This window comes from Fopius arisanus, unplaced genomic scaffold (genome assembly GCF_000806365.1).
Source record: "Fopius arisanus strain USDA-PBARC FA_bdor unplaced genomic scaffold, ASM80636v1 scaffold00091, whole genome shotgun sequence".
NCBI classification, from domain to species: domain Eukaryota; kingdom Metazoa; phylum Arthropoda; class Insecta; order Hymenoptera; family Braconidae; genus Fopius; species Fopius arisanus.
In genome coordinates this window covers 65551-79644 of record NW_011887830.1, presented here as the reverse complement: position 1 = coordinate 79644, position 14094 = coordinate 65551, and the positions used below count along the sequence as shown (strand labels likewise).

Below are 14094 nucleotides of genomic sequence, written 5' to 3'. Positions count from 1 at the left end.
TTACGTAGCTATTCACATAATTCTATAAATCCAAAAACCAAAATTGATAGTAAAGTAATTAGATATTCTAGTATCTATGTTTATTTTCTTTAATTAATAATGAATAATTAATTTTTATTTGAATTATTTTCTGATGAATTTGCATGCTCCCCTGATACTTTTTCGAAAATTTTGAATTTTTTAATTTCAGTGAATACCTCCTCGATTTTCATGCACCTCTGATACTTTTTTCGAAAATTTTGAATTTTTCAATTTCAGTGAATGCCTCCTCAATTTCCATGCTTCCCTGATACTTTTTCGAAAATTTCGAATTTTCGAATTTCAATGAACGATGAATAAACGAAAATTTTCTCCAAACAACTAAAACAACACGATTCGGCGATTTTTACTCAATTTCTCCCTCATACATATTTTCAAGCATTTACCGAGCGCTAATGTGAAATAGGACTAGATCTAAAGATAAATTGGCGTCTAAATATAGAAAAGACCGAAAAAAGTCATTAGGAAGTTGTCTATTAGCCCATCTAACGCCAGACCGGAAGTGATATTGTCGCTGGCTTTAATAACACGTGACAACACAGGAAAAATTTTTTCCTACAAAAGCCAGAGTGAATTAATTAATTAATCAACTCAAAGGACGAAATTCCAAGCATCATAGAAGAATAATGATAATAATTTTCGGTATTAAAATCGATTTTTCAATTTTTCCTCTATTTAAATCATTTAGGAAAAAATTAATAACTCCCGTAGGTTCAGATTTTTCAATAAAAATAAGAAAATAGCAATTAATTAAAAAGCTCATCGGATGCAGCTGTCAAATGTTGGTACTTTAATCTGCAGCCGATGAGCTTTTAAATCAATCGCTATTAATTATATATTAATTAATAGCAGTTAATTAATTACTAATAGTTAATAAATTAATAATTAGTTCATTAACTATTATGGATTCATCAGCTGCTATTAATTACTCAAGTAAATGCTATTAATTAATTTAATAGCAATCAATAAATATTAATTAATTGCTATTAAATTATAAATTATATTAACAGAAATTTTTTGTTTAAACAAATTAATGAAAAAAAATTTTCGTCAATCGGCATGAAATTCTCACCATAAATTTCCAAAATTCCAACGAAATTTTAAATTTCGCCTATATTTACAGAAATTTTTATTTTCCCCATAAGAGGCTGTGTTAATTAAAAACTTTAATAATTAACCGCCAGAAAACGATGAGGGGAATCAGTCTCAAATTTTCCAAAATTTCCAAAATTCCAACGAAATTTTAAATTTCGCCTATATTTACAGAAATTTTTATTTTCCCCATAAGTGGCTGTGTTAATTAAAAACTTTAATAATTAACCGCCAGAAAACGATGAGGGGAATCAGTCTCAAATTTTCCACAGGCATCGGTTATCTCTTCAAAAACATTGTCAAAATCCCAAGGAATTCTCTTCACCGCTACAAAACAACCTTAAACAATAACAATATGCAAAACCGTTATAATTTTTCACGTCGATCCCATCATAAGTTCGCCAGAGTAATAAAAAACCTTAATTCCAACTAGATCTGGATGTAGAAGAAGAGTAATGTCTGGTGGCAGTGAAGATAAACTTCTGTTTCTTCCAGTCCGTTGGCATCTGTTCCTCGAATTTCGAAAACCCTCAAAGTAGTTGAACGTGTTGGCCTCCTACGGTAGAAAAAACGGTAGTAGGGATAAAACACGAAGAAGGTAGGAGGTAGTGTACATGGGGGCAGAGGTAGAGGTATTGAGAGAGTGGAAACGGCTCTAACAACTTCAGTTGATTCAGGAAAGTGGGTACCAACAGACGGGTCGACAGTTGGCCCAACCCTGAACCGTTGTAATCAAACTTCACCCCAAAATTCAAACGTCAAGACCTCAACAATATCCTACAATCCATTAAATAAATCATCCTAACATAATCACCAAAATGGTCGCTAAAGACCCCAGGAAGGAGTTGGTGACGGAGTCGATGAACCCGTACGAGAAACCGCCCAGTGTAACCACAAGACAGTCAATTAAAAATTTCCTTTACAATCCATTAACTGGTGCATTCCTGGGGAGGACACCCAGTCGTTGGGGTGAGTAGCTATCAATAATCTTATCAAATTTTTTGAGAAAATTTTTGGTGGAACAAATGTCGCGTTTTCCCCTTAAAGCGTCAATCCCCACCACAGGTAGCCATGGGCAATGGTGGATACACCTGTGTATTTATTTGGGCTGACCTTCACTAAAAAATATTTATTACTACTCCCCAGTAAATAAACTATTGAAAAATCGATGTGAAATGAAATTATTCGCGCAATTCACTCTTGAATTATGTATGAAGTATATTCAAATGTAAATATATCCAAGGAATATTTTTAATATATCTAATATTTTCTTCAAGCTATGGGATATATTCAGAATAAATCTTGGATATAATTGGCATATATCTCTGGATATATATTCAAATATCAAATTAAAATTCAAATTCAAATGCAGATGTATGCAATTGAATTTATAATAACTAAAATAATGACAAACGTTTTGTTGCTAGTCAATTGATTGAACGAAAGGTGTGCGATGTGTAATGCAATGAGTAATGCAACGTGTCATTTTCTCAGACAATTTCTGTTTTACTTGTTGTGAATCGCAGAATTTTCCTGTTTGCACCAATTAAATAATCTCGTTTTTCAATAATTATTTCCATTACTATTTTGTACTATTTTGTACTATTTCTCTAGTGAGAATCATAAAAAATTGTTCATTCACGTTGTTTATTGATGAATAAGCGCCGGTTGTACTATAGCATGTAAATGGTATGTTTCAAGTGAGTCATGCAATAGCAATTACTTCACGGCTGACAGAAAAGAACTCGTTGGGTTTATCTCCACCCACGCAGTCTAGATCATCTTTACTGATGAAATAAAAATATTACTTTCACCCATTAAATTTAGTTGACAATTTAAAAATTCATCGATACAACAATCAACTGCCACTTAAGATTCCATTACTTAAATTCACTGGGAAGAAGTCAATTAATTGAGCGGAAGTGATTTTTATTTTCAGTAAATTCACTTTTGGTTTTAGATTTTTATTATTTTTTAAATCTACCTCGCGCTCGATTTTGATCATTTGAATTGTGGGCGGCTATTTGGTAGCATCCTTTATTTATATTTATATTCACTGATAACCTGATATTTACTGATCCCCTCTTTTTATTTTTGATAACAGCTACAAGTTGTTGCGGGTGTGACTGCGATACCGACAATTTCTAGTTGTTTCATTCATCGTTTTCTTTACCAACTGGGACTGGGAGTAACTCCTGCAAACCGAATTGAACCGAATTGAACCGAATTGAACCGAATTGAACCGACTTACTGACAATGACCTTCGGCCTAATTCCCCACGAAAATTCAATTTAGATTGACCGGGAGACTCCAGATCTAATAACATTTAAGGAAATCGGGGTAATTCTATTGAGTAATTAGAGTACAAAGAATTTCATTTGCTCTGATCTAATCAAAAAATACTCTCACACGGTGTCCCAAAAAAATTAATACGAAGGCGTATCTATCGAACGTGATTTTATATTTAAATTTTATCATAGCCTAAAATATATTAAAACCTGGTACACAAATTGTAATCCGGAAATCACGCCAATGAATATAAAAAAATAATGAAAAAACAAGAGGAACAATTGCCGCAGGTGAACAATTTTTTTCTTTCTTTCATTATTTTTTCGACTTTTTTACTTGATTCAAGTATTTTTGGCTCGGGTGATTGCTGTCAGTGTTTTTTCCCTAGATTTTTTGAAAAACGAGAATTCGTATTGCGCGCCTGCGCGCCGGTATGAAATTATTTCTGTAAGGGAGTTTCGACTTTTTGTAATCTCGCGCCATTTTAGGGGGACCAATAGGGAATCATAGCTTCATGATTTCGAGATTTTCGAGATAATCGATTGTGTCACGCGTGTGCTTTTTAGAATAGGAAAGTCTTGAAAGTCTTCAGAAGAGAATATTTATTTTATTTAATATATTTATTTAATAATATATGGATGATGATTATTATATCGAAGCAATGACTATTTTCGCGTTGAACTCTGGAAGTAATTTTTTTGAAATTTGGATCTAGTTAAAATTGACTTAATATTACTTAATGGTTTTAATTTCCTATTGAAAAATTAATGATACTTCAAACCGAAACGCAAATTTTTTTGAATTTTCGAAATGAATGGGCGGTAAGCGAAAGTTTTCAATTGAAATTGAATCCAAACACACAAAATCGGAAATGCAGAGGACATTGTGACTGGAATTATTATCAAAGTCAATCTCAAATTGATAAAAACGAAAATAAACTAAATAATTGATTCATCTATTCATCTTTGTTTTTACATTAAAAAATTGTGAAAATGAAGATTGTAACAATTTATTCTCAAATTAATGCTGTGGGAACAAATCAGTTTTTCATTGTTTAAGACACGATAAATTTAGTTTATAACAAAATGTTGAAGCCAATTAAAATGTCAATCCCATTAGATAATGTACATCATTATCACCCATTTATTTCGCAATATTAACATTTTTTAATTTTAGGAGAATGTCACTTGACAGTCAATTAATTTTATATTAATTTTCTAATTACTAAATAATTGATTCTTCTATTTATCTTTGTTTTTACATTAAAAAATGGAGAAAATTGAAAAGATTGGAATAATTTAATTATTGAAAATTGGAAAGATTGCAGCAATTTAGTTGTTGAAAATTGAAACCATTGCAACAATTTAGAATGGCTGCCCATTTTACTCTAGCATCTCCAACATTTTTTCTCAATGAATGAAGAACAATTCCGAAAATTCTACGTGTATAGAAAAATTTCCAGAGCTGGCGAATGGCAATTGTTAAACTTCCCTTAGTAGAAACGTTTACAACGAGGTCAATTGACATTAAATGGTGGTATTACAGTATTACGTAAGCCTAGGGCCACACCAAAAGGGTATCCATGCATTCCTGTTTCAAAGAACGATTTCAAAAACAACCGGAAAATAATTGAAATAATAAATAAATTAATTACCATTTCATGAGCAATTACGGTAAGTCCGTTAAAGTACTTTGATGTCCCTGAGGAAAATCCCCAAGAAAATCCTCAGGGAATTTGTCAGGGAAATCCTCTGGAAAATGTTGGAGAGAAACTCTCCTCTTAATTTCAGAAACTTCTGACAGTGAATCAGTTGCAAGTATGACAAATTAAAATAGGAAAATCCAATTGCAAAAAGATATTAGTGACTTCCGTTTTCCGGGCTTCATTCAGGATGCTGGAATGTAGTTATAACAGAAATGACCTTGACGAAACATTGAATCAGCGCGGTGTAATTGGATTGCTCCATTTGACTAGACATTTTCATCCTCTTTATAAATTGACGTACGGATTAACGTAATTAATCTGTTGACATTACACAGCTGTCACACAGAGAGAAAAATTCAGGAAAAATTACCTAACCGTGTGGTGTTTTTTGACGGTTGGAGAGAATTACTGTATCAGTTAGTTAAATTTGTCAATTGCTGAGCAACTGCTGTTAGCTAGTCATTCGAGAAAAAATTACCGAACTTTGAGGTCATTTTTCTCAGATGGTTAGTATAACTTTTAAACAAGCGAGACATTTTAATGAGTGGTACGGTCATTTTTCCGACTGGCTGAAACAAAACGAATAGGTAATTTTTACCGAATTTTTCTCTCCCTGTAGTTGTCTGGAAGTAAAAGGAAATTTTTATCAGGTTATTTTACCAGTATGAAAGTACCAAGTACTTGCTTCAAGTATCAAATGTCCAGTTTCGCTTGAAATTCCTGATAACAAGCTCATGGTGAAAATTGAATATATGGAATTCATTTTTTCGTGGATCGACATTTCAGAGAAGTTGTCTGAATTTTTAATGTTTTCTGATGACGGGAAGTTTTTATAGCGTTCCACATTTTTGTGACGTCAAAGGAGTCGTTGGATAGGATTTTTAGATTAAGTAGGAAGGAGAACAGGATAATTCTCGATATAATTTTGACAAGAAAAATTACTGAAAAAATGGATAGTCCAGACCGGGATTTGAACCCGGGACCTTCCGATTATGCATCGGGTGGTCTCCCAACTTTTTTTTTTTAAAGTACGTATATTGGCCGAAAAAAAACATAGGGTAAAGTACAACATATAAGTTAACGCACCAAGAAACTTATTTCATAATCAAATAAAAGGATTCACAGTACCATGACATTCAAAATCGCAATTACTGATGATTAAATCATCTTCTAAATTCACAAACATTGTTTGCTAATTAATAATAAAGATTAAGGAAACGCTAGTTTCAACAATATTGGTATTGGCTGGGAAAGTGGGCCTAAAAATGGTTATTAAAAAGGCACTTATGGGTGCTCTTCCAACTGAGCTATCCGATCTGAAAATTGAGTTTTCGAGTTTTTTATAAATTAGAATAAATAAATTTTGAATTCCACAGTCATTTCCCGTCATTTCGTCATTTTTTTAATTTGAAATTTTTCTGCTTGAGTTTTCAAATCAAAATTTGTAGCAGCATTATAATAACAGATCAGACCATTTGGATTTAGAAAAAAGTAAAGAATGGTAAATCGTCAAACATCGATGATGAAATCTCACATTGAAATATTCTCTCTCAAATTTTCTGAATATTTAAAAGAATATAATTTTCATGTTTATTTTGGTTTCAGGAAAAATTGGGATATTCTATTTAATTTTCTACGGAGTTCTCGCTGCTTTAGTCGCCATTTGTTACTGTGCATTCTCCACAACTCTGGATCCAAGAATACCAAAATGGCAATTAGAGAGATCAATAATTGGTACAAATCCAGGTAATTTATCGTTTTTCTTCCATTTAATTTTTTCATTTTCACACAGAAATAAAATAAAAATATTTGAATGAAGTTTATTGTATTCTCAATAATAATAATAATAATATTAATAATAATAATAATAATAATAATTCGAGTATGTAATATTTTTTATACTTGTCTCAAGAATATTTTTTTCTCTCTGCTCTTTTAAAAATTAGTCAAACGGTTTCTGAGAAATACGAATAACTGTCAATTAATCAATTAGATAATTAAATTAGAATATTTAATTACTAATAATTCTTCGTGAATTTTATGTGGACAGGAATGGGATTTAGGCCAATGCCTCCAGCAGACAACGTTGAGAGTACACTGATCTGGTTCAAGGGAACTAATGCATCGAACTATGATTATTGGATTCAATCCCTCAAGGCATTCCTCAAACGTAAGTAGTTGATCCATCTCAACGATAAAGAGGTGGAAACACTTGGGCAATTCCCCCATTTTCCACTTGTGTCATAACACGCTATTACACGGAGAGAAAAAGTCAGTAAAAATGACCCATCCGTTTGGTAATCGTATCATGTTTTAATCATTCGGGAAAAATTACTGTACCTCTTACTAAAATTTGTCAACTGCTTAGTACAAGTTATCTAACCGTTTTTTTAGAAATGACGGAAAAGTTACTGAGGGGTTGGAAATTTTACCAAGTGGTACGGTCATTTTCCAATTTTTTGCCAATTTTTATTTTATTTTTTTTCATTTTGATATTTTTATTTTTATTATTTTCTTTTTTTAGAGAATTTTTCTCTCGGTGTGACAAATCGAGCGTTGAGTCCGTTCGTTTAATGTTAATGTAATGATTTTTTATTGTTATTCAGCTTATAAGGAGCCTGGATCTGAACCTGGTCGTGGTCAGAACGGAATAACTTGTGATTATGGTCAGGAAGTACCGAAAGATAAAGTCTGTACGGTAAATGTGAGAGATTGGGGGCCATGTACTGAAGAAGGTTTCTTTGGATATCACAAATCCAGTCCGTGTGTCTTCCTAAAGTTGAATAAGGTAAACCTCAAGATCATTAATGCTCGTTAATTATGATTACTCACTCCCTGATTGAGTGACACCATGTCTTCGAGACGAAATCGACTTCACGTGCTTTCGGAGTTTATTTGAGTGACTTCGATGACATCGGGAAAAAATAGAGTCAATGACTTCATAGTATATTATGCAACAAGTGCGCAATGGATTTTTCGGCTCGTGGGAGGGTTGTAACCCTAGCCGAAGGCGAGTAAAAAAATCCATACTTACGTGTTTTGTCCACTATTTTGTCAATGGGCCCGTAATCCGCGATTCTACCGAGCGAATCGAGGTTGGAATCGCGTGATTACGGGTACCTATGACATAAAGTGGTCTTTAATGAGACTTCATGACTGAAATTTGCTTCATGGAATTTCGTAGATATGAAATCAATGATTTTTAATACACCGACCTCGGTAGCTCAGTGGCTAGGTGCGAGCCTAGTCTTCTTAAAGTTGTGAGTTCGATTCCCCGTTGAATCGAATTTTTCAACAGGTACTGATGAGCGGGAGGTTGCTAATAGAGCAATCACCTGTACCGACGTGGTTTTTTCTGTGGTTTCCCCATGTCATTCCTATGTTCTATAGAAGAGTGAATACGGTACAGTCTAGGATGTATAGGGTGCAGAGGTTCAATTAGCCAGAACAGGGCACAAAGGGCCGGAATATTTAAAAAAAAATGATTTTCAATGCAATCATGTGACGGAATTGATAATAAATTAAATTCTAGAATCGAAAGGGCATCGGTTAGAACGAGAAGGTTTAAATTATCGAACTCTCCTGATTATCTGATAATTTTCATGCGCATCATTATTTCTGAACTGTAAATTTGAAAAACGATACATTGAATATTCCACAAACTAGGTAATGTGTGGGCTATATTTTTTTCAATAATCAAAATATGAAAAAAATTTTAAATGAATTAAAGTTTTCATATCTATTTGAACTCATCAGGTTTTTTATTTATTTATTTATCACCTTGTTTTGTATTTCTGTGCAGATTTATGGATGGATACCAGAGTACTACAATGAGACCAAAGACCTTCCCTCAAAAATGCCCGAGCAGCTGAAAGGAACGATTCGGAGATTAGAACAGGAAAACTCACTCCATTTGAATACGATATGGGTGTCATGTGAGGGAGAAAATCCAGCCGATCAAGAAAATATTGGACCTATCAGATTCTATCCTAAACAGGGATTTCCTGGTTACTATTATCCGTATTATAATAATGTTGGGTACTTCAGTCCCCTTGTTGCAGTACAGTTCGAGCGTCCACGACGTACGTATTCTCATCTTCTGTAGATGTTTTAAAATTATTTGAGTCATTTCACACAAAATAACTCATAATTCAAATTTAAAGCGACAAAATTATAAACTTCCAACAACGATAGAGTGGCATGAACTTTCTATGCAATTCTTCATTGACGAAGCAGTTGAAAAATAGTAATTATATAATTAGTCTTATATAATTTTTAATAATTATTTTATAATTATATAATTACTATTTTTGATTTAATGATTTAAATAGATCGGGAAGACGCTGATTGTGGGAAAATACGTTCTTAAAATACTTTTCAGCCGTTGTATCATAAATTACTATTTTATCGCTCTTATTTACATTTTTTTTTATCATCCGAGTGCTAGTCTCGAAAAAAAGACTGGCGAAGGTTTTTCTCATCAAGTTTTCCCTTCGGCTCTCGGTGTAAATGCAAATGCGAATCTCGGTACAGATGGGATTGGAGATGGGAACAAAATTTGAATCCCGAAAGGGAGGCTATACATATCCTTATTATGAATCCTTATTTTCCTTATTATGAAAGTAGAAACACAAAGATGAAGTTTCCCCGAGTCGAAATATCTCGAAACGCGAAGGACTAATTCCTCATTGGTCGAGTCGAACCGCCAAATTCAAATTCGGCGCACGGCGTGCGCAGTAGGTCTCGTGAAGTAGAATTTGATTTCATAGTTTTTCTGATTTTCTCTAACGGTTTATTCCTTTTCAGCTGGGATCATCATCAACGTCGAGTGCAAAGCTTGGGCGAAAAACATCAAACACCACAGAAACGACAAAATAGGATCAGTACATTTCGAGCTCTTGATCGATTAATCGAAGAGCTTCATTCGAAATCATGTAGGAATCTCACAGAATCCCGGAAATTAATATCTGAGAGACAAATATCGTGTTGGTTCTTCCGAAACGCCTTCTTTTGTATGACAATATACTTTTAAGTCACTCACCCAAAGTCTGAACAAATGTCAATCTAAGAAATTATGGAAAATCATCACCAAAAGTGTCTTGTAGTTTTGAAAAATTGTATTATAATAGCAGCTGTAGCAGCTTTCAGCGGTTCATTCCATAAATCAATCGGAATTGAAAGATATTAATTGTGTAATTTATATGTGTTACCGTGACATTTATTGTAAATATGTGACGGGTTTTAGAAAAACTTGGAAAATTCAGGAAAATTATTTTTCATGCACCTCGAGATCCCCCACTGAACTTCTCTGTCACAGATTTTTTGACAAGTCCAAACGCAAATCCAAAATACGACTCGATAGGTCCCACTATCTTCTAATTTTTTATTGCATTTTACTGTAATTTTTGAACTCTATACTCTGCAGATGTCACTCTGCATATGTCAATTGGAAAAATTAAATTTCCATTGAGTTTATGTTAGTCTAATTAATCCATGGATTTCACTCCGAGGCAGATAAGTCCAGTTCGATATCTTGGGAGCACACATTTTGATAATTTTTCGTTATTAGCCAAGACTTCCTCGGACCCTTCGACTTTATGAAAAAAAATTCTTATGGAATTCATAAAAATGAAGACAGTTCATGATGTGCACCGTGAAGTGATGGAACACAAAAATTGATGAATTATTCACATCAATAATAATTAATCAATCATCCTTAATTGATACTACAAAACATTCTTTATTTTAAATCTTCGCGAACTTTTTGAATTCTCGACTCTTTCTTTTAATAATCTTATCAATGATAAGATGTTTTCAATTACGAAGGAACTGGAGTAGAAAAATGAAACCATTCACCATTTTTTTAACCGAAATCAATTGCCTCTCAGATAAATGCATTATAAATCGAGTGATTTTAATTATGTGTTCCATCATTTCACAAAATTGACTCCGTCGTAACTCTGAGTGAATAGTTTGTAGATGTTTTCGATAATTATACAACGTATTTGTTCCCTCGAATATCGCGCGTTACGATTGATCCGATAGATCTCTCTGTGATTTGTACCATATCAATTAATTCCGCTGGAAATATCTCTTTAAATACAAAACAGTGTTGACATTAATACTCCTCCATGCACGTTTAGATGTAAGAATCTATCACTATTATTAGGTAGATAATATTGTTGCAGATTTTTTTGGAATGAAAATAATATTTTAAGAAATAAAACATCTACTGCCATTGAAATTTATCAGTGGTCCTTTGTTTATTCCGCGTGCAAACATTTTAAATCTCCAGTACTATCTCCTGAAATTATTTCATATAATTGACTTTCATATAATTTAATTATTATATTTACTATTACTTATTTCAGTGGTAAATACAATAAGTAAATACTGATTATTTGGGGCAAAAGAAATTATCTTACGAATTTGTTCTTCTGTTAATTATCTAAACTTTTTAGGTACGTGTCTCGTTCCGTTTTGTTTCGGGAGATTCAATAATCGAAATCAAGTGTAAATATCGATGTTTCCGTAGGCTACAAGCCTACTCTTCAGCATTGAATAGGTTGCCCATTAAGTGGAAGGGGCATGTGTCTTTTTAAGATCCAAAATCAACGAAGAGAACTTCTGATATTTTTTTGACATTAGGTTCCACCCTTTCACAGCTTTTATTATTTTTTTATTATAGATCTTATTATAAAGAATTGATTGTTGCTGCAGGGAGGAATATAGAACCTTCATCAAATAATTCTACCGAGAGATGTATCTCTTCGTCGCTCTCCGGGACGATGAAATTGTCTATTTAATTTCATTTTTTTATTACACCTGTATTTTTTTTAATGGAACACGAAAGATGCGTTATGTTTATTTAAAAAAGGTGGCGACATAAATTAATGAAAAAACAGTATTTCTGGAACTCAATCTAATAAATCTGCAATTTATTTTTACAACCGCGTGTCATTCGTCGTAAAATAAATTTTGTTTTGCTATCGCAACAAAATTTCATTTCGTCAAACACTAACAAATTTTTCTTAACACGATTAACACTACCAAAACTATAAAAGAATAATAAACACGAGTAGGACTTTAAGTTGTGATTATCACAAGTTGAAAAATGTTTAAAAATACTCAGGTAATATGTCACATAAAAATCGTAACTGACGCGATGATACAGTTACTTTCAACAGTACATTACACACTTTTTGAAGTCGACTGATAATTATACTCATCAGTTTGTAAGTACATCGATTAAGTGCCCTGATTTTTTTTTCAGTGCTAAGGCAATAAGTTAAGCCACCATTACGAGTACACTAAGAGAAAAATACAGTAAAAATTACCTATCCATTTGATAATCGTTGTTTTAGTAAAAAGTTTTAGTAAAAAATTGTGGTATCGCTCAGTAAAATTTGTCGATTGCAAAAGTAATACATAAAAGTTATACAACCGTTTGAAAAGAGATAAATAAGTAGATATCTAAATTTCAAGTAATTTTTCCCGAACAGCTAAACAATTGTTACTATTTTAATAATAAAAATTTGTCGACTGGTAGAGGTAATCTAGCAGTTTGAGAAAAATTACTGGAAAGTTTGGGAATTTTTCGTCGAATGGCTAGATAACAATTACTAAGCAGTTGAAATATTTTAGTAAGCGATAAGTAATTTTCTTCCAGCGACTAGAACAACATGATTACTAAACGGTTAGGTATTTTTTACTGATTTGTTCTCCCCGTGTAGATGAATGACAATATAGTCATTTCATCACAGGATTACGAGTCTATTGACGCTGTTCACTCGTTTTTTCTGTACTATTCAGCTCTGGTTTTGGTCTGTCGTCGATTTGAAGATTGAACGCGACCATTCCCAATTTCTCTTTCTTATCGTACTTTATGTTCTTCGCCCATGCACGACACTCCACTCCAATCAGTTGATTCACTGAAATGAAAAAAATTCATTAGCTACTTGCAACTAAAAGGTTTTTCTTTCTGTAGGAAGTAATTTTGTTCTTGTTACCTGCTGGACGACGGAAATGGACAGCTACCAGTGGACTGAGATATCCTTTTGTATTCGTGTAAGGGTAATAATATCCGGGGAATCCTTGGGGACCACGAGGCAAGTACTCGATACTATCCCGGAGAAGTTCTCTGTCCAGGCCGTGAGATCCATTGCAACTCACCCAAACAGTGTTTAACTAAAAAATTAACAAAATTAACAAAAATGACACCGAAAAACAATTACTTTTGTCAATCGAATTTGCGTCAGTAAAACAATTATTGGCGATTTTAGGTAATTATTGTTCTGTTGGAAAATTACAAGTGAGATTAAAAAAAAATTGTTGGGAAAATTAAATACAATAATAACATGAAGAACACAATTTTTTAAAATTTTTAATTAGAACCTCAAAGTTACTGAGTGTTTTTCATTAATTGATTATATTATTTAATTATATTCCGTTGTTCAATTTTAATTAATTGAATTCAAGTGCATAGGATTGAGAATAGAGATTAATTTGTTACTGGAATTTAAATGTAGTTTTAATGATGGCTTCTAGTATTTTGATGTTAGAGAAATCGTTTTTTATAAGTGAATACGAAGAATTGGTTATTGCAGAAGAATAATCAATGATTTTTCGATTAAAAGTTGAAGATTAGGGTGTAAGATGAGGAATTAAATAAGAAATGTGACGCCCTTTTGCGGATATTCTTCTAGATTTTTTGGTGGATCTTCATAAATATTATTATGAAAAAAATAAAATTGGAATTAATTAAAATTAAAAATGAAAGTCAGGAACATTGAAAGCTGCATTGGAATTAGATAGAGATGAATATGATTGAATTATTGAATCATTTCACAATCCTTTTTATGAAAGTAGAAACACAAAAATGAAGATCGCCCGAATCGAAATATCTCGAAACGCGTAGGACTAATTCCTTATTGGTCAACTCGTACCGCCAAATTCAAATTCGGCGCACG

The 14094-nt window shown here is 32.7% G+C and overlaps 2 protein-coding genes across 2 annotated transcripts in view; one reads left to right on the top strand and one right to left on the bottom strand.

Moving 5' to 3' along the window:
• The first annotated feature begins 1756 nt into the window (after positions 1-1756).
• LOC105270572 (sodium/potassium-transporting ATPase subunit beta-2) lies at positions 1757-11369 on the top strand. Its single transcript, XM_011311601.1, has 6 exons — positions 1757-2100; positions 6731-6871; positions 7176-7295; positions 7732-7913; positions 8928-9207; positions 9932-11369. The coding sequence occupies exons 1-6, from the start codon at positions 1950-1952 to the stop codon at positions 10033-10035; spliced, it is 978 nt and encodes a 325-aa protein (XP_011309903.1). The 5' UTR covers positions 1757-1949; the 3' UTR covers positions 10036-11369.
• Positions 11370-12032: 663 nt separating this feature from the next.
• LOC105270570 (sodium/potassium-transporting ATPase subunit beta-1-like) overlaps positions 12033-14094 on the bottom strand; it is an 18302-nt gene continuing 16240 nt past the window's right edge. The window contains exons 6-7 of the mRNA XM_011311600.1: positions 13135-13312; positions 12033-13056 (exon numbers count right to left, since the gene is read on the bottom strand). Coding sequence (XP_011309902.1) covers positions 12899-13056; positions 13135-13312 — 336 coding nt within the window. The 3' untranslated portion in view covers positions 12033-12898. The remainder of the gene's footprint in view (positions 13057-13134; positions 13313-14094) is intronic.